Source organism: Lycium barbarum, chromosome 12 (genome assembly GCF_019175385.1).
Source record: "Lycium barbarum isolate Lr01 chromosome 12, ASM1917538v2, whole genome shotgun sequence".
In the NCBI taxonomy this organism is placed as follows: Eukaryota; Viridiplantae; Streptophyta; class Magnoliopsida; order Solanales; family Solanaceae; genus Lycium; species Lycium barbarum.
In genome coordinates this window covers 70,166,826-70,183,608 of record NC_083348.1, presented here as the reverse complement: position 1 = coordinate 70,183,608, position 16,783 = coordinate 70,166,826, and the positions used below count along the sequence as shown (strand labels likewise).

General features: G+C 33.9%; 1 protein-coding gene across 1 annotated transcript; it reads left to right on the top strand.

Annotated features, from left to right (window-relative positions):
* The first annotated feature begins 4,599 nt into the window (after positions 1–4,599).
* On the top strand, positions 4,600–13,300 carry LOC132622731 (GTP-binding protein ERG). The gene is made up of 8 exons (XM_060337383.1): positions 4,600–5,280; positions 6,985–7,074; positions 8,072–8,217; positions 11,080–11,238; positions 11,345–11,415; positions 11,984–12,087; positions 12,216–12,355; positions 12,896–13,300. The coding sequence occupies exons 1-8, from the start codon at positions 4,765–4,767 to the stop codon at positions 12,981–12,983; spliced, it is 1,314 nt and encodes a 437-aa protein (XP_060193366.1). The 5' UTR covers positions 4,600–4,764; the 3' UTR covers positions 12,984–13,300.
* Positions 13,301–16,783: the final 3,483 nt, after the last annotated feature.

Below are 16,783 nucleotides of genomic sequence, written 5' to 3'. Positions count from 1 at the left end.
ATACACAATATGAAATTTATTATCACATTAGTCCCTTCGGACAGCCGGTTCCGACATACGTCTATCCTGGCCCCTTCGGGCATGCCGGTCCCGAAATAATAATAATGATGATGGCCCCTTCGGACATGCCGCGTCCAGCGTAATAATAATGATGGCCCCTTCGGGCATGCCGGTTCCGACATACGTCTATCCTGGCCCCTTCGGGCATGCCGGTCCCAACATAATAATAATGGTCGCCCCTTCGGGCATGCCGGTCCCGACATACGGCTATCCTGGCCCCTTCGGGCATGCCGGTCCCGACATAATAATAACGATAATAATAGTAATAGCCCCTAATGCTAATGATGTCAACACAACTTAACCCACGAATATTAATACAAAGAAATGATGCTATGGAGTGTAACACAAATCGTAATGAAACGAAGTAGTAAAATCCCGCACCCCCTTCGGAGTGGTTTTGAAAATCAAATTTTATGTTTCCTTTAGTATGAAACTAATTTTTTTCTTGAAATCATTAGTAAACCACAAACACGTTTCAAGCAAATCCGAGTTAGTATAAAAAGTTAACAATCATATGCCCGAGCAGAATAGTGGAAAATTAAATGCACATAAAGCAACTTCTAAGACTCAATGCAAAGGCATACTTACCGACACCTGAAAACACAGGAACGAGTTTCGAGTCAATCCGGTTTAGTATGAGAAAGTTATGAGCGTTTGAAGTACAAAACCTCCTACGAACTTTTCAGAGACTATTTATGGAAAATTAAAGCAACAATCATACTAGGCACCTTTCAAGTATCGTTATGGACACTATTCATTATAGAATCCCCCTAGGAACATTTCTAAACAATCCGAGTTCGCTTAGGCAATTTATGAACGTTATTTACTATAGAAGCCTCTACGAGCATTTCCAAAACAATCCAAGTTAGCACATGAAAGTTATGAACGCTATTCATTATAGGAACTTCTACGAACATTTTCAAGCAATCTGAGACCGTCTACGAAAGTTAGGGATATTACTACTTACAGAACTCTTTAGACTTTTCTTGTTATTCAATCATACAATAAACTTGGCTACACTAAGTATGCTCACATCAAGAAGTGAATAAGAATCATTAATATACTCGAAATCAAGAATAGAATTACCCCAAGATAAGTATCATAGCTTACTTAGCTCTAGGACATGCCAAAAGAAAGAAAAGGTAAGCTTTACATACCTGTCCGCTTCCTATTAGCTACACTTATTTGTCCGGGCTCGCAAGTCTACATTTAAGAGGATTTACACCATCATTAGACTCATCATTATACGCTTGTCTTAGTCCTTCAAATAAATTCATTTATAATCTGCCGAAATTTCGGCAGCATCTCCCCTGTTTATATGCCTAGCCCAGAATTACAATTCAGCAACCAACACATCAACAACAATACCAAATATATTAACATCATTTTCAACACCAACATATGCCGTAAAACAGCCCGCACATTATTTTCCAAATTTTCCAACCAACCAATTCGCGATATAACTATTTAATAATTTTATTTCCGTAAAGAAGTCAAAATTAACACTAACAACATCAATAACAACATCCTCCGCATTCTACAAGTTAAATACATTTGTTTTCATCCAAAATTTTCTTCAAACCCCATTCTACAATTCAACCATACCAACAAACGAATTTATCACGCTATTTTCTTCGTTCTAATCCGTTAGAACTCTAAATAAACTTGTTAACAATGAAAAGAAACCTTATGCATACCTTAAGTGCTCAGCCACCACGTCATCTCCCTCCTTCTTGGTTGATTTTTACCTCAAATTGAAGACAACGCGACATACAACACTTTTGTCTTCATGGACTTCGGGATTCGGGGCTCGGATTTTGATCAAAATTGATTTTTCTTCTCTCCAAGGCTCTTTTCTATCTCTCTCCAGAATTTTCTGGTCTTCTTTGTACGAAGAATGAGGAGAAAGACCTGAAATTTCATTTAAAAGGGTGTGGGTAATGGGCCTAACCCGGTTGGGCCCGAGTTGGGCCGGGCCCGAGTTGGGCCTAGCCCACTGACCTTTCTGCCTTTAAACGTTCATATCTCCTTATCCCGATGTCTTCTGTGGACCCACGACCTATGGTTGGAAAGCTAACTCAATTATCTACAACTTCTATTTCTTGGTAGTTTTCCAAATTTCAAACCTATAATACCGGTTTTGCCCCTCGAAGTCAGATCACCTAAAAACGTTTTCTTAAAAATATTTGTTTGGAGGGCTTCCACTTTGATTTGGCTCAAGGGTCCTTCTTGGGTTGTGTTTAACTTCCCATATGTGATTCATATAACTTGTCACATATCCGAAAAAAATCTCGACGTGTGGGCCCCACCCCAACTTCTCACTTGGCTAGAATTATGATCTTACAACAAAGAGAGGTTTTCTTGCTCCAACAATTATACCACGTTAAAGAGGGCCTTCCAATTGGTTGAATAGCTAGAAGAATTTTTTTTTTTTTTTTTTTATCAAGATTGATGGCTTCAAATTTTTCTTTCTTTTTCCCTCTCTTGGCCGAAACCCTCTCTTTCTCTTAAGTCTTTTTTTTTTTTTGTCTTGCAACTCATGAAAAATTATTTTTCCAAATTCCGAATTTGCGCCTTAGCCTTCCTCGATATTTCTACGAACCACCTTGCGAATTCCCCTTTTTACCCCTAACCTTTCTTAATATTTCCACTTCAAAGCTTTCATAAATAACTTGTGTGCTAAACAAGATCAAAGATATAACCTTGCTCTTAACTCCCCGCGATTATCTTGAATTATCCGAATACGCAAAATACGGGATATCACATCAAGGACATGAGATAATGTAATTTTCCATATTCCATTTACCGTTTTAAAAAGATTTTTTTTTCTTTTGTTTCCTCCTCTTTATTCTTCTTTTTTTATTTTCACTTGATGACTGATGCAATTATTTTTTTGTCACTAAAAGAAATTATTTGAATATATTAATATTCATATTAAGAAAACTACAAGAAAATATATGGTATATTGTATAACAAAAGTACATGAAAATATACCTAAAAAGTATATGGTATAATCAAATTGGCAAATTTAACTGAAAATATGATTACAAAATATCTGTGAATATAATAGTAGAAATTAGTATATCTAAGTATGTATATTATATACCCAATACAACAACCCAGTGAAATCCCACATCGTGGGGTCTGGGGAGGGTAGAGTATACGCAGACCTTACTCCTATCAAGGTAGGACGACTGTTTCCGAATGTATATTATATACCCAATATACGAATATATTACTCTACGTGCGAACCAATAGTACTCTATAATAACATATATGATAACAATATACGATATATAGATAGAATAATCTATATAACAGATACTACAATAATATACTTGTTCATGAATTAGCTTGCTACCCCCCCCCGACCCCGATACAAAAAGGAGTCCACTTAGCCATTTGAACAACCTTTAAGAAAACACTAACTCGTAGACAAAAATAGGTAATTTGACTAAACTACTCCTAATTAAATAGACATTGAGATTTGATCATATAACACTTAATAGGGCCAAATTTAAAAAAACAAGGTTAATTCTTTCTTGATTCGATAAGTGAACACTTTTTTTGACCCAAGAAAAAAAGGTTAAGTGGACATTTTTTTTGATCCGGAGGGAGTAGTAGATTGTGCTGGAGCTCTTTTAGGTAAGCATTTATTGTGTTTTTATATGCATTTAGTTATGGTATCACTAATATTAGTAATCTCCTTATTTTTAGATTTTTATATATAGCAATAATCTCCTTATTTTTAGATTTAAGTTGCACAATTTTTAATATCTAAATTAGTTGTAGATTATACAGAGACCTCTCTAAAACGGCACTTGCATATAACAACATCTCTCTATTACAGCTAAGATTTTCCGGAATCGATTTTTTATATTATATTTTACTTCTCTATAACATCATTTGATCTCTATAACATCAACCAACTTTATAGCAGTACGTTATTTATAAAATTACCCCCATATAATAACTATTTTCTTTTTTTGGTAATATAATAATTAACCATCTTTATAAAAATAAAGTATCTATGATTATCAATAATAAGAGTGGAAATTTTGACCAAATATTTGATCATTTAATACACTATTTATGACAAAAAATATCATATGAATATATATATTTTCATCATTAAACTATTTTAGTTCGTTATACAAAGTGTGATTAAGCTTAGAATTTGACAATTAAAAATGAAAATTAGATTTTATGCATCTTTTTTGCCTATAACAGCGAAGTATTATTTAAATGTCAATGCTGTTATAGGTGTATAACAACCATTCTCTATAACAGCTGAAAAATTTCGAATACAACCATGCTGTTATAGAGAGATTTGACTATATAATTAACTCTTATATATCTTATATTTATGAAATTTTCTCCAAATACTAAAGACCAGCACTAAAGTGCAAATGGCCCCTAAGCATATCCAGTGTTGGGCTTATTTTAGTCCACATGTACTACTGGACCATTTACAAACTCATGAGCCCATACTCAAACAATTCCAAAATGACAAACAAATCCCCATATTTATCCTTTCTCTTCCATAAACCCTCAAAACCCCTTTGTCCATTTTACAGTTCTAACACCCCCACACCCTCACCATCTCCTTCTCTACAGAAATAAATAAATCAAATCAAATTTTGAACAAAACAATTAAAGTTTGCATTTTGGATTTTACCATAAGCTCAAAGTTGAAATCTTGATATGAAAGCTTTAAGAGTTTTAAGGACATTGAACTCATCACTATCTTCAAATCCAAGAAAACCCCATTTCAATTCAACCATTTTTCTTCGTTTTTACTCAGCCCAACCTCAAGAAGACAACCCCACAACCTCTGAAGAAGATGACACGTCATCCTCAGTCTTTGATAGTTCACAATATGATGTGGGGTTAGGATTAAACAATGATGTTAACTCAGAAAACAGTGTAAACAGCTCAACTTGGGATGAGAAATATAGGGAAAGAGTGAAAACTAAAGTGTTTGGTGAAGACCCTTTAGAGATTAAGAGGAGTTCAAGAATCTTGATTAAAGAAGAAGAGAAGAGAAGGAGAGCTGCTATATTGGCTAGGACACTTCTTGAAGCCGCGCTTGATCGGCCTGATGAAGAGGGGGAGGAAGATAAAGAGGATATGGTTGTGAAGGAAGAAGATCAAATGTCATTGAGTGTTGGAATTATTGGTGCTCCTAATGCTGGAAAATCTTCATTGACTAATTACATGGTTGGTTGTCTCTTTTCGATAAATTTACATGCTTTATTATGTTACCTTTATTAGAAAAAAATAAAAAATTACATGCTTTATTGTTATTTGAGTTAATGGTCAAAAACACACCTAAACTATCACCTTTTAGCGAGTTTTGTACCTAAACTATCCATTGTTCCATACCTCGATGGTGAGTTGGCCTTACGCGCCTGTTGTCGATTGGTTTTAAATATTTGGCCAACTCAGCATCGAGCTGCGTTTTAATATAAAGGGAGTGTTAATTTAGGTAGGTAAAGGGAATAATGGATAGTTGAGGTATGAAACTCGCAATAAAGTGATAGTTTAGGTGTGTTTTGACCATTAATGACTCCTCCTGCTCCACCCCCCTACACCCCCAAAAAAAAAAATACTGATGACTAATTGCCAATATTAGCTTAATTGATGAAAAGTGATAGATAAAGATTAAAAATTGCTAAACCTACTGATCCTCCAGAAAGGTTGATGGGCCCCTCTAATAGAAGATGAAGATGCAAACTTAGAGCTCTCATCCCGCTTTCCCTACTTCAGTGGATAGCCGAGCTAACTCAAAGAAGTAAGAAACCCAACCAAAGCTAGAAAAAGCATGAAGCCTTCCTGTTGAATGAGGATATTAGTGGTTACTAGTGAATACTGAGTATGGCAATGATATGCTTAAGTACTTTTAGTTTGTTATTGCTGTTTACATGAGTAGATGAAGATTAGGAATTGCTAAACCTACAGATGAAGATGCAAACTTAGAGCTTTCATCCTGCTCTCCCTATTTCAGTGAGAGCCAAGCTAACTCAAAGAACAAAGAAACCCAACCAAAGCTAGATAGAGCATGAAGCTTTCCTGTTGAATGAGGATATTAGTGGTTACTGGTGATTAGGGCAATGCTATGCTTAAGTAATTTTAGTTTGTTTTGTTGCTAAGTATGAAATTTCGAACAAACAATTAAGTTATTTAAATACATGGTTCGATTCTTGGTAAATTGTTAAATGAGTATACTGATGACTAATTGCCAATATTAGCTAAAAATAGATGAAATGCGATAGATGAAGATGATAAATTGCTAAACCTACTGCTCCCCCAGAAAGGCTGGTGGGCCAGTTCTCCTTCAAATTGATTGGACCCACTGCCCCTCTAATAGAAGATGAAGATGCAAACTTAGAGCTCTTATCCCGTTTTCCCTACTTCAGTGAGAGCCACGCTAACTCACAGAAGAAAGAAATCCAACGAAAGCTAGATAAAGCATGAGGCTTTCCAGTTGAATGAGGATATCGGTGGTTGCTGGTGATTAGGGCAATCTTATGCTTAAGTACTTTTAATTTGGTTTGTCGCTAAGTATGAAGTTTGGAACAAACAATTTAGTTTTTCAAGTACATGGTTCGATGACCCTTCCATGCTTTATTGTTGTTGTTCTTGTTGTTGTTGTTCTATGAGTATAGTGATGATTAATTTGCCAATATTGGTGGTTAATGCTCATTAGTGCAATGAAATGCTCAAGTATTTTTAGCTTGTATCTTGCTAAATATAAATTTTGAAATTGAGATGTAGTTGTTTCTGTTGTATTGTCTATAGAGTATACCCTATGAACTGTAACAACTCTCATTTTACCCCAAACAAAATGTCATTATTTTATTATTGGCAACTAATCACTGCAGTAGTCTTTAACCTTTGTCTGACCTTTTTCTGTTTCTGTAGGTTGGCACCAAAGTTTCTGCTGTATCACGGAAGACGAATACCACTACCCATGAAGTCTTAGGTGTGATGACTAAAGGAAAAACACAAATCGTGAGTGTACTTAGAATTACTAGGTTGCAGTTTGCTTTCTCTTCTCTGATTGTTGACCTCCATTTCATTTTCATCAGTTTTTTACTGCTTGAGCTGCATCTATTTGCTAAAATGAATTCTAATCTCCTACTATACAAATGAACTTTGCCAACTATACCAGTTAAAAAACTATTTTTGTCACATTTTAAAGCAACTGAACTATGTATCAATTACTCAGAAAAATGTCAAATTTCCTGCTCAAGAAATACAAATGATAGAAAATAAAAAATTCACCAAGTAAAGATTTTGACTACCCATATTTTATGAAACAAAAGACAATTCAAAAACATCTTAATAAACCCCGCCCCCCCTCCCCCCCCCCCCCCCCCACCCCCCCAAAAAAAAAATGATTGATAGGTGCCGGAAATTTGACCTTCCAGTCATTTCTATGTCTGAGCAATTCACACATAATTCAGTTTAATGTGACAAAAAACAGTTTGGTGATTTTACTATAATAGTGGATTAAGTGTTGTTACTTAAATGTGACAAACATATAGTTTTGTGACTTTACTGGTATAAAGGGTAAAGTTCCGGAACCATACATAAAATTCACCCACTAACTGATTAATTTTTTTCTTTCTTTCTTGGATTAAGATTACAATCTCGCTTTCTTAGGATTCATAAATATCCTAAGTTTGATTAAGCTGGCACAAGTTTGATGTCACCCATCATTCTTTTTGAAAAGGGGAATATGTACTCTTACATCAAACATCTTAGCGAGTGAACCTTTTATTTATTTTACCTTTTCAATTTTTTTTTTTTAAATGTAACATTGGAATAACTTTTATTTATTTAAAGGGAAACCTTTCGCAAAAGATAAATGAAGCAAATTGCAAAGAATGACTACTAGCAAAAAATGTCAAACCTTATGAGCTAATCTTGCAGGTAGAAGTATACTTTGTGTGTCTGAAATATATGAGAACAAAGCTGTTATATATTTAATGGATTCTTTATGCAGTGTTTCTTTGACACTCCCGGGCTTATGCTAAAGAAAAGTGGATTTCCCCACAAGGATGTGAAAGCACGTATTGAAAGTGCATGGAGGTCTATTGATCTATATGATGTACTCATTGTCATATTTGATGCTCACAGGCATCTTACCAAGTTAGTTTTTCTTCTTGCCTTGACTCCAAAAGTCCATTTCTGTATTTTATTGCTATAACTATGTGCTCCATCTCATGATATTATATATGCAAAACTTTTATCTATAATTACCTGTGATATGTAAGTTACTAATATAGGAAAAAAGAAAATATGGTAAAATGTGCTTTAATTGCTTAATCTGGATATGTTTGTTTAATTTTCAGATTTTCATCGTTAGGCTGAGTTCACAGAAGAAGGTAGATTTTGTTCTCCATATGTTTAGTGACATGGAGATGCTGTTCAATACTAGTACTATTACCTAATCCTGCATGCTCTTATTTGCTTTTATCTTTGGAGTTTGGTCTGGTTGTTATACTAGCCCATGTCATTTTTCAATCACTTTTTTTTAACAATTATTAAGCAAATAGTCCTCTGCATAGTATTGCATTCACCAACACCAATACAAGGTACCATTCATTTTAACATTTCAAATTTGGTGCATAGCTAAATTTTGTCACATTATATAGGGTGGAGGGAGTAGAATTTCTTGATGATGGTGCACATCTTCTGTGGCATGCTTCAATGGATGGGCTTTTGTCCTCTCGATTTCTCTTGCTCTGTAAATAAGATGCTTATTAATGAAACACAAACATTTAGGAGTACTTATCAAGGAAAAAAATGGCAATTTGGAGTTGCGTGCAAAGATTTGTAATTGTGGATTTCCATCTAAAAGCATTTCTTAAATCATTCAGAAGGATTTACTAATATGAAACTATAACATATACTCCCTCTGTCCCATATTATGTGATGGTGGTCGACTGAACACGAAGTCTAAAAAAGGAAGGTTTTTGAAACTTGTGGTGTAAAACATGCCATTGACATTTGTTTGGCTATAAAATCATGTCATCAAGGGTAAAATGAAGAAATTAAAGTTAAATTAATTCTAAATATAGTATTCCTTTTGAGACAGACTAAAACAGAAAATTTGTCACATAAAATGGGACAGAGGGTGTATATATTACTGGAGTACATCTTCTAAAGAAATTTCTCGCAGATACAGGTAATTTCAAGGGAAGGTTGAGGTTTACTAGTAGCATGGGTGTTTAACAAAATGTAGTTAGTTTGTTTAATGACACCGTGACACTGTAAGTCCTTGACTGAGGCTGGAGATTCTATATTCTTAGAAGTAAAACTGCTTGAACAGCTCTACATGCACCCAGGGGTATGACATAGTGGTCAGTAAACCAGGAAAGCTCCTGGTAGACCAAGATTCAAATTCCAACAACATAAACAACTCTAGTTGATCTTTCAGCTGGAAGAGTGACGTGGTACTTTTACTGGGGCAGGTAGCAGGTACCAGGTTAATTAGTCGAGTGCATTGAAGTTAGCTCGCACACCATCGTTAAAAATATAAAATAAACTACTTCAACAGCTCTACTTGTGATTGTTGAGGTGAAAAGGTGATGGTGTGGATAATATTCCTCTGGAATTTTTTTGAGGTAGAAAGTTGTGCTTCATAGAGGTGAGGTTAGAGTTCCAGAAGAGAAGATCAGCTTGAAATATATCAATGAGGTGACAACCATATTTTCCACGGCTGATGAAAGAAAACTACTTCCTCCATCCCAAATCTTTTGTCACTTTAGGCTTTTTGAGGGTCAAGGGATCATTTCGAAGTGAATTTGTCACTTTTAGCCTTTTGAAAGTCAACTGACGAACTACGACGTGAAACTTGACTTGGATGAAGTTCCTTATATGCTGGTAGAGGTTTATTTATCCAAGATTCATCTTTATGATCAAGATGATATTTGAAGTAATCTCGTGGTCCAATTAAAATTCCTGTCAAATTTGACTTCTGGGCCCATTTTGACCAACTGGTATTTTGGTTTTTGTTCAAGTGTAAGCTTGTCTCCCTATACAAAAACATGGTTCAAATCGCGTGTTAAGCCTTGATAATTTTCTCCCTTTAATAGAGCAGGCTTCCACTTGGGATAGGCATATGAGGGCCTTCCAAGGTCATTGCTGAGATAGAAATGTCAGGACTTCCCAAGATGATTAATTACTTGTACAATATGTGGCAGATAGAGTAGGTTTCCTTTCTTTTATGTAGTCGACGGTGTTGTGGTATTTCCAAATGTATGTCACTAATGTCTCAAGTAGGAATAGCATTTATGTCTATGTAATCCTCTTTTCCTTTTATTTTTGAAAATTTAGTTTTTCATTTGCAAATTCCAATCTAGGGTTAACAAATTATGCTCTTTAGATTTTAACACGGGAAGTGTCAGGTTTTCATAGCTTCGTATATGTATACATGCTAGCAGAGCTCCAAATATTGAGTTTTTGGTGTGAACTGAAATTCTGGGTCCTTTAACCCAAATGGGAAGGCTTTGGAATTTGTTGTGCCTGAAATCCTGGATCACCTTCAGTCAGAAGCGTACCTACCCCTAGAGTAGAGGGGTCACATGCCCCCGGTAACCTCGGGAAAAATATATGTATATATTTTGATTGGCACCCTCATTCACAAAGGTCGGTTAGCTGCACTGGTTGATACAGGGTGCACAAATGATCCTTTAGTGTGCAGACCTGGGTTCGATTTCTCCTCCAGCATCTGCACAATGTTTTTGCCGACAATTTTTGTAGCCACAGATCAGTAGTTCCCCCACTCCTCTGCCTTCAGTAGCTTTGTGCAGTGAAGATAGATATAGGTTTCCATGTTCAAAATGAAGTTGAAATTATCGAGAAAAAAATATTTAGAGAAGAATTAAGGTTGCACATTTAAAATGCATCTATAGCACTGTAGATTCATCAGAATTTTGCATGCATGATTTCTTTAGTCTAATTTTCTGAAACAGATCTTTTATAATGTTCTACTCTACAAATATATAGGCCCGATTCCAGAGTGGTGAGGTTGATTGAGAGAATGGGTTCTGAGGCTAATCCAAAGCAGAAACGTTTACTGTGTATCAATAAAGTTGACCTAATCGAGAAAAAGAAAGACTTGTTGAAAGTTGCTGAGGAATTCAAAGACCTTCCTGGATACGAGAGGTAATCTTTTACTTTCTCATATTATGGTATTGTATTATCCATTATTTGATTTAATTGAGATTAGTGCTCATTATCTTGTTTGCATTCTTGATTTCTCCTTTATTAGGTGCTTTACGATATCAGGACTAAAGGGAGCTGGAGTGAAAGATCTAACGAAATACTTGACGGAGCAGGCATGTTTACGTCTGAGGCTCTGTGTGTGTGTGGTGTTTTTACCCTTCTGCGTGCTACATTTAAGTCATACCTTATTAGTGATACCACCTACCTCTTTTTTTGGCGACTGCTAAGTTATTCTATCTACCTTGGGATCTTTTAGCTCCTAAAAGGTGGTTCTGCCTTATTTCTGTCATGGAGAGTGTAGTTTGAGCCAAAAACTATAATTGTTAGAGTGTAGTTTGAGCCAAAAACTATAATTGTTAGCGTAGTTTGAGCCAAAAATTATAATTGTTAAGAGTGTTGTTTGAACCAAAAACTATAATTCCCGCATCCCATTTTCTTCCCTATTAACTGCAGGCACTACTCTCTAAAGAGAGTGCATAGGGATGTGTTGCTGTGTTTTCTCTCATATACGTTATTATACATGTGTGGAGTTAAGAGGTTCTTCTAGTTAATTATTTCTTGCTTTGACCTCTCTTTGAAGGACTCATCCCCTTTTAGCGATGAAACTGGATGCTTAGTTTTGTAATCTATGTACTAAGTTTAAGGGCTTAACTCGTATACCGTGTTTGTTGTTATGCTTAGGCAGTGAAACGACCATGGGATGAAGATCCATTGATCATGAGTGAAGAAGTTATGAAGAATATTTCAATGGAAGTTGTCAGGGAAAAGTTGCTACATTACATACATCAGGTATTCCATTGTCTTGTTTGTGCACTTTGAGGATGTGCATTCTTTAACCAGCAGGGGACAAAGTACCTTTTATATTACATTAATGCAGTTGATAAGCATGAAGATGACCTGCTAATTTGTCTATGTAGGAAATCCCATATGGCATTGACCATCGCCTGATGGACTGGAAGGAGCTACATGATGGTTCCCTAAGAATTGAACAGCATTTGATCACACACAAGATAAGCCAACGCAAGATTCTCGTAGGAAAGAAAGGTTCCAAAATAGGGTAATGTTCTTTCCATTGAACTTTACCCGACCTTTTTATTAATACTAGAAGAACATGAAGTAGATGTGAGTAACTTCTTAAGCTTAATATCTGAGCCGAAGTGAACAACAAAATTGGTTCATAAAATTTCTTCTTGATATCTTGTCCATGAAAACAATGAAAATGAGATTAGTTTTAATGCATGATCCTGTAGAGGAGGATGGGACCGAGCTAATTTATGTACTTGAACCATCACCCTAGATAAAAGCTTTTCCTTCTCCGTGTAATCGGATTTTTCCAATGTATAAAATCAAAATTCCAATGGCTTTGGCTACTCTAGCCTTCCCGACCACGATTTTTTCTTATCTACTGGTGTATGAACATGAACAAGACTGTTCCCTTCTACGTTCGCATCTAAAAGTAGTATTTATTGTTCTTAAAAAAGCAATTATAATTTGGAGCTTATATATTTTCTTCGGCAAAGTGCTGTTTGACATGAATGATATTAGCTCGGGGAAAGTTGCCATAGTATAACATTTTATATCTGTTATTTTTGTGCAGGACAATAGGCATCGAGGCAAATGAAGAGTTAAGAACGATATTCAAGAGAACCGTCCATCTAGTCCTTATGGTTAGAGTGAAATCATGAGATCAAAGAACAATGTCCTTGTTTTGCATGTATATATTGAGGTGCTCCAGTTTTGTCCCTTTACCAAAGCAAATGTCAGTTGACACAATAATCTACAAAAGCATATCATAATCTAAAATTATGTTCTGATGCAGAATATGGAAGAAAAGTTTAATTTCCCTTTCATGTGAATACATTCATATTCTTTTCTATAATTTAAGGTCAAAATTCTAGACATTGTTTGTATTCATGTTGGATTAAGTGTACAATGCTCTTTCCACTAGAGTAAGATTAGGTGTCCTGTTGGTTCTATTGCATTAATATATTTGAACCTTCAATTGTTCAATTTCTCATCTAAGCTATCTACTTCGTGTTCTTACAATATATTTTAAAACCTTGCAAGTGTTCCCATATTTAGATTTGCACCTAATCAAATTAGTTACTATCCAAACATGGTGATGCTTACGTGGTAAAGGGTAGTTGGGTGCATTAAGTTCTAGCAACATACGTGATTTGTGAAAAGGTCAGATCACTTGCATGTATTGTATGCAGTCCTACCTTGTACTTTTGCAAAAGCTCATTTTCACGGCTTAAACTCGTGACTTTCTGGTTATACAGCTACAACTTTTACTGTTCTGACAAGGTGAAAATTCTTGCCACATGGTAACATTTACACAGTAGTGCTGAAAATAGCCATATTGTACATTTGTATTGGTACTTGCAATACGTGCCCGTGAGATGTACGGGCTGAACATGTCTATTCACTTTAATTAGCTAGTCTTTAAGGTTTGTATTTTGAAAATAATTTTTAAAAACATTCTAATTGTTATTTTATATAGTAACATATACAAAATGTATTTTATGTATCATCACTTTAGTAATCATTAAAAAATGGAATTTAAAAACTAAAAACATATGATGGAATTAAGTCTTTGAGATGAAAAGAGTAGGACTTTTTTCTCATTGTCATGACAATGAAAGTTGTTTATTGTGAAAAAGAAAATTAGTAAGAATATGAGGGAAATTAATATTTTGATTCTAGATTTTTTCTTTGAAATCTTTAATGGCTTATATGTATACCGATAGGTTGATATCCATTTCAATTAACTAACTGTTCAGATTCACACATAAGAACCATTGTTGTATATATTGGATTTTTTAAAAGCAAAACTAATAAAATATTTTTATTAAATTAATTAAAAAATACAATATAATTTTTTATATTAACAATTATAGATTAAAAAATTTGTTATAAAGTAATCAAAATTAGAAAGATATATGTTATATCGTAAGTCACCAAATTTTAATTCTAAAATGAAAATATAAAGTAATACATTTTATAAATGTAAAGAAATAATAATCAAAGACTGCAAAAGAGAGTAAAATAAGTAGAGTATTGACAAAGAAGGAAAATGGGGATAAAAGTCACTTCCTCCCTTCACTTTTACTTGTCCACGTTAACACATCAATTTTTTTTTTCTTCTTCTTATTTTACCCTTCACATTAATTACTCATTTTCAAATCATTTTTTGAGGTTATTGAGACTATACACCAATAAAGATGGATATTATGATAAAATATATACTTCATTTATTAATTCTTATAGAACGTGAAAAGTCAAAAGTGGACAAGTTATGTGTAAGAGAATTAAAATTGAAGTGCATGCGCGTATACATGAGAAGAGAACAAATATTCAGTACTATGACATATGTCCAAGTGGAATAAAAAAGTAGTTGGTTAAAGTGTATAATTTATATAACTTGCACTGCTATTGTTCATCCTCTCTTCACGTTTAAAGTATTGACAAAGAAGAAAAAACGGGGATAAAAGTCACTCCCTCCGTTTACTTTTACTTGTCAACGTTAACATATCAAGAGAAAGAAATTTTTGTTCTTATTATTAATTCTACCCTTCACATTAATTACTCATTTTCAAATCATTTTCGAAGGCTATTGAGACTTACACCAATAAATATAAATATTATGGTAAAATATATACTACCTCCGTCCCATATTACTTGTCACTTTCCCTTTTGCACGCCCCTTAAGAAATCATAAATAAAAGATGTATTTTACTATCTTATCTCTATCTCTCTCCAATAAATACATTCTAATCAAAATTGACTATTTTCAAGAACATTTATTACTAAGGGTAAAATGGGAAATATTTAATTAATTTTACCTTGATTTTGTAAATGAACAAGTAATTTGGACATATATTTTTAGTAATGTGGGCAAGTAATAGGGATGGAGAGGATAAGATGAGAAAAAATTAATTAATTTTATCTTGGTTTTGTAAATGAACAAGTAATTTGGACATATATTTTTAGTAATGTTGAGTACTTCATTTATGAACAAGTAAAAGTGCACAGAGGAAATAAATAGGTGTCGGAGAATTAAAATTGAAGTGCATACGTGTATACATGAGGAGAGAATAAATATTGAGTACTATGACATATGTCCATGTGAGATAAAAAGTAGTTTAGTAATGTGGCCAAGTAGTGCACGGAGGAAATAAATGTGTCGGAGAATTAAATTTAAAGTGCATACGTGTGTACACAGTGGCGGAGCCACACTATGCCGAGGGTGTTCATCTGAACCCTCTCGGCGGAAAAAAATACTATTTTTACAAGGTTAAAATTATTTTTTATGTATATATTGTAGATGTTGAACCCCTTTAGGCTTCTTCGTATGTTTACTTTTTTATATTTTGAACCCCCTCAGCGGAAATCCTGGCTCCGCCACTATGTATACATGAGAAGAGATAACTATTCAGTATTATGACATATTTTCACGTGGGATAAAAAAATAGTTGATTAAAATGTACAATTTATATAGCTTGTGGTAAAAATTTGTAATGTTGTGTCATTCCTCTCTTCACACTTATATATATTAGAAATTCTTCAAGCTGATGTGTAAAGGATTGATTGAGGTGTAACTATTTCGGGTCCAAAAAGAATAAAAGTCTATGAAATATTACTATTTGCAGAGTTATCGACTTAATAAGTTAACTAGTGAACTTGCCGCGCAAAGCGCTTCGCGCGGTTATGACTGATTTCGTTATATTTATGATTTTTTTTTTCTAATGTTCATTTTTTTAGAATAATTAAGATAGGTTGTTTCACCTATTTTTTTTTATCTTCTCATTCTCTTATATCATGTTTGGTTTCACAAAGTGAAGGGGAATTTAACGGAGAAAAATTTCATTGATTAATTTTCTTTACATAAAATATCTATAATTAACCTTTTTAGCTGTTTGACAAAAATTGCAATAAAGGTTAGATATGTTCTCATTTCAGTCTAATTTTTAAGTAATATAAAAAATTATATAGTTAGATACGTTTTCACCAGGAACATGGTATCTATTCATGTAACTGTATGTTATTTGATCTAAGCTTATTTAAAGCAAGTTTTGATGCTAAGATCTCTTACTTTTAAGGTTTGAACCTTTTTTGTTTGATTAATACTTCATTAGCACATTTTAGTTAATTGAGATTTGTATGGGAGAGGATAGCTTATGAGTTGATTTTGGTATGTTATTTGTCCAATGGAAGACATTTTGGTGATATTCTCATAATAAGTCATTGGTCCCTTCAAGTAATAAGGTGCATAAAATTTTAAGAAAATCTCTAAAAGTTACAACTTATTTTGTTGGCAAGAAAACCAAAATGCTTTTATCAGAGATCAAAACAAAACATTCTAAATGAAAAAAAAAAAAAACTTACTGTTGTTGGGGTAAAAGTCTATTAAAAACCAAAGTAATTTTACAAATTCATTAATAAATTTCTCCTATAGAAATATTTTTAAAAAAGTGTTCAAAAG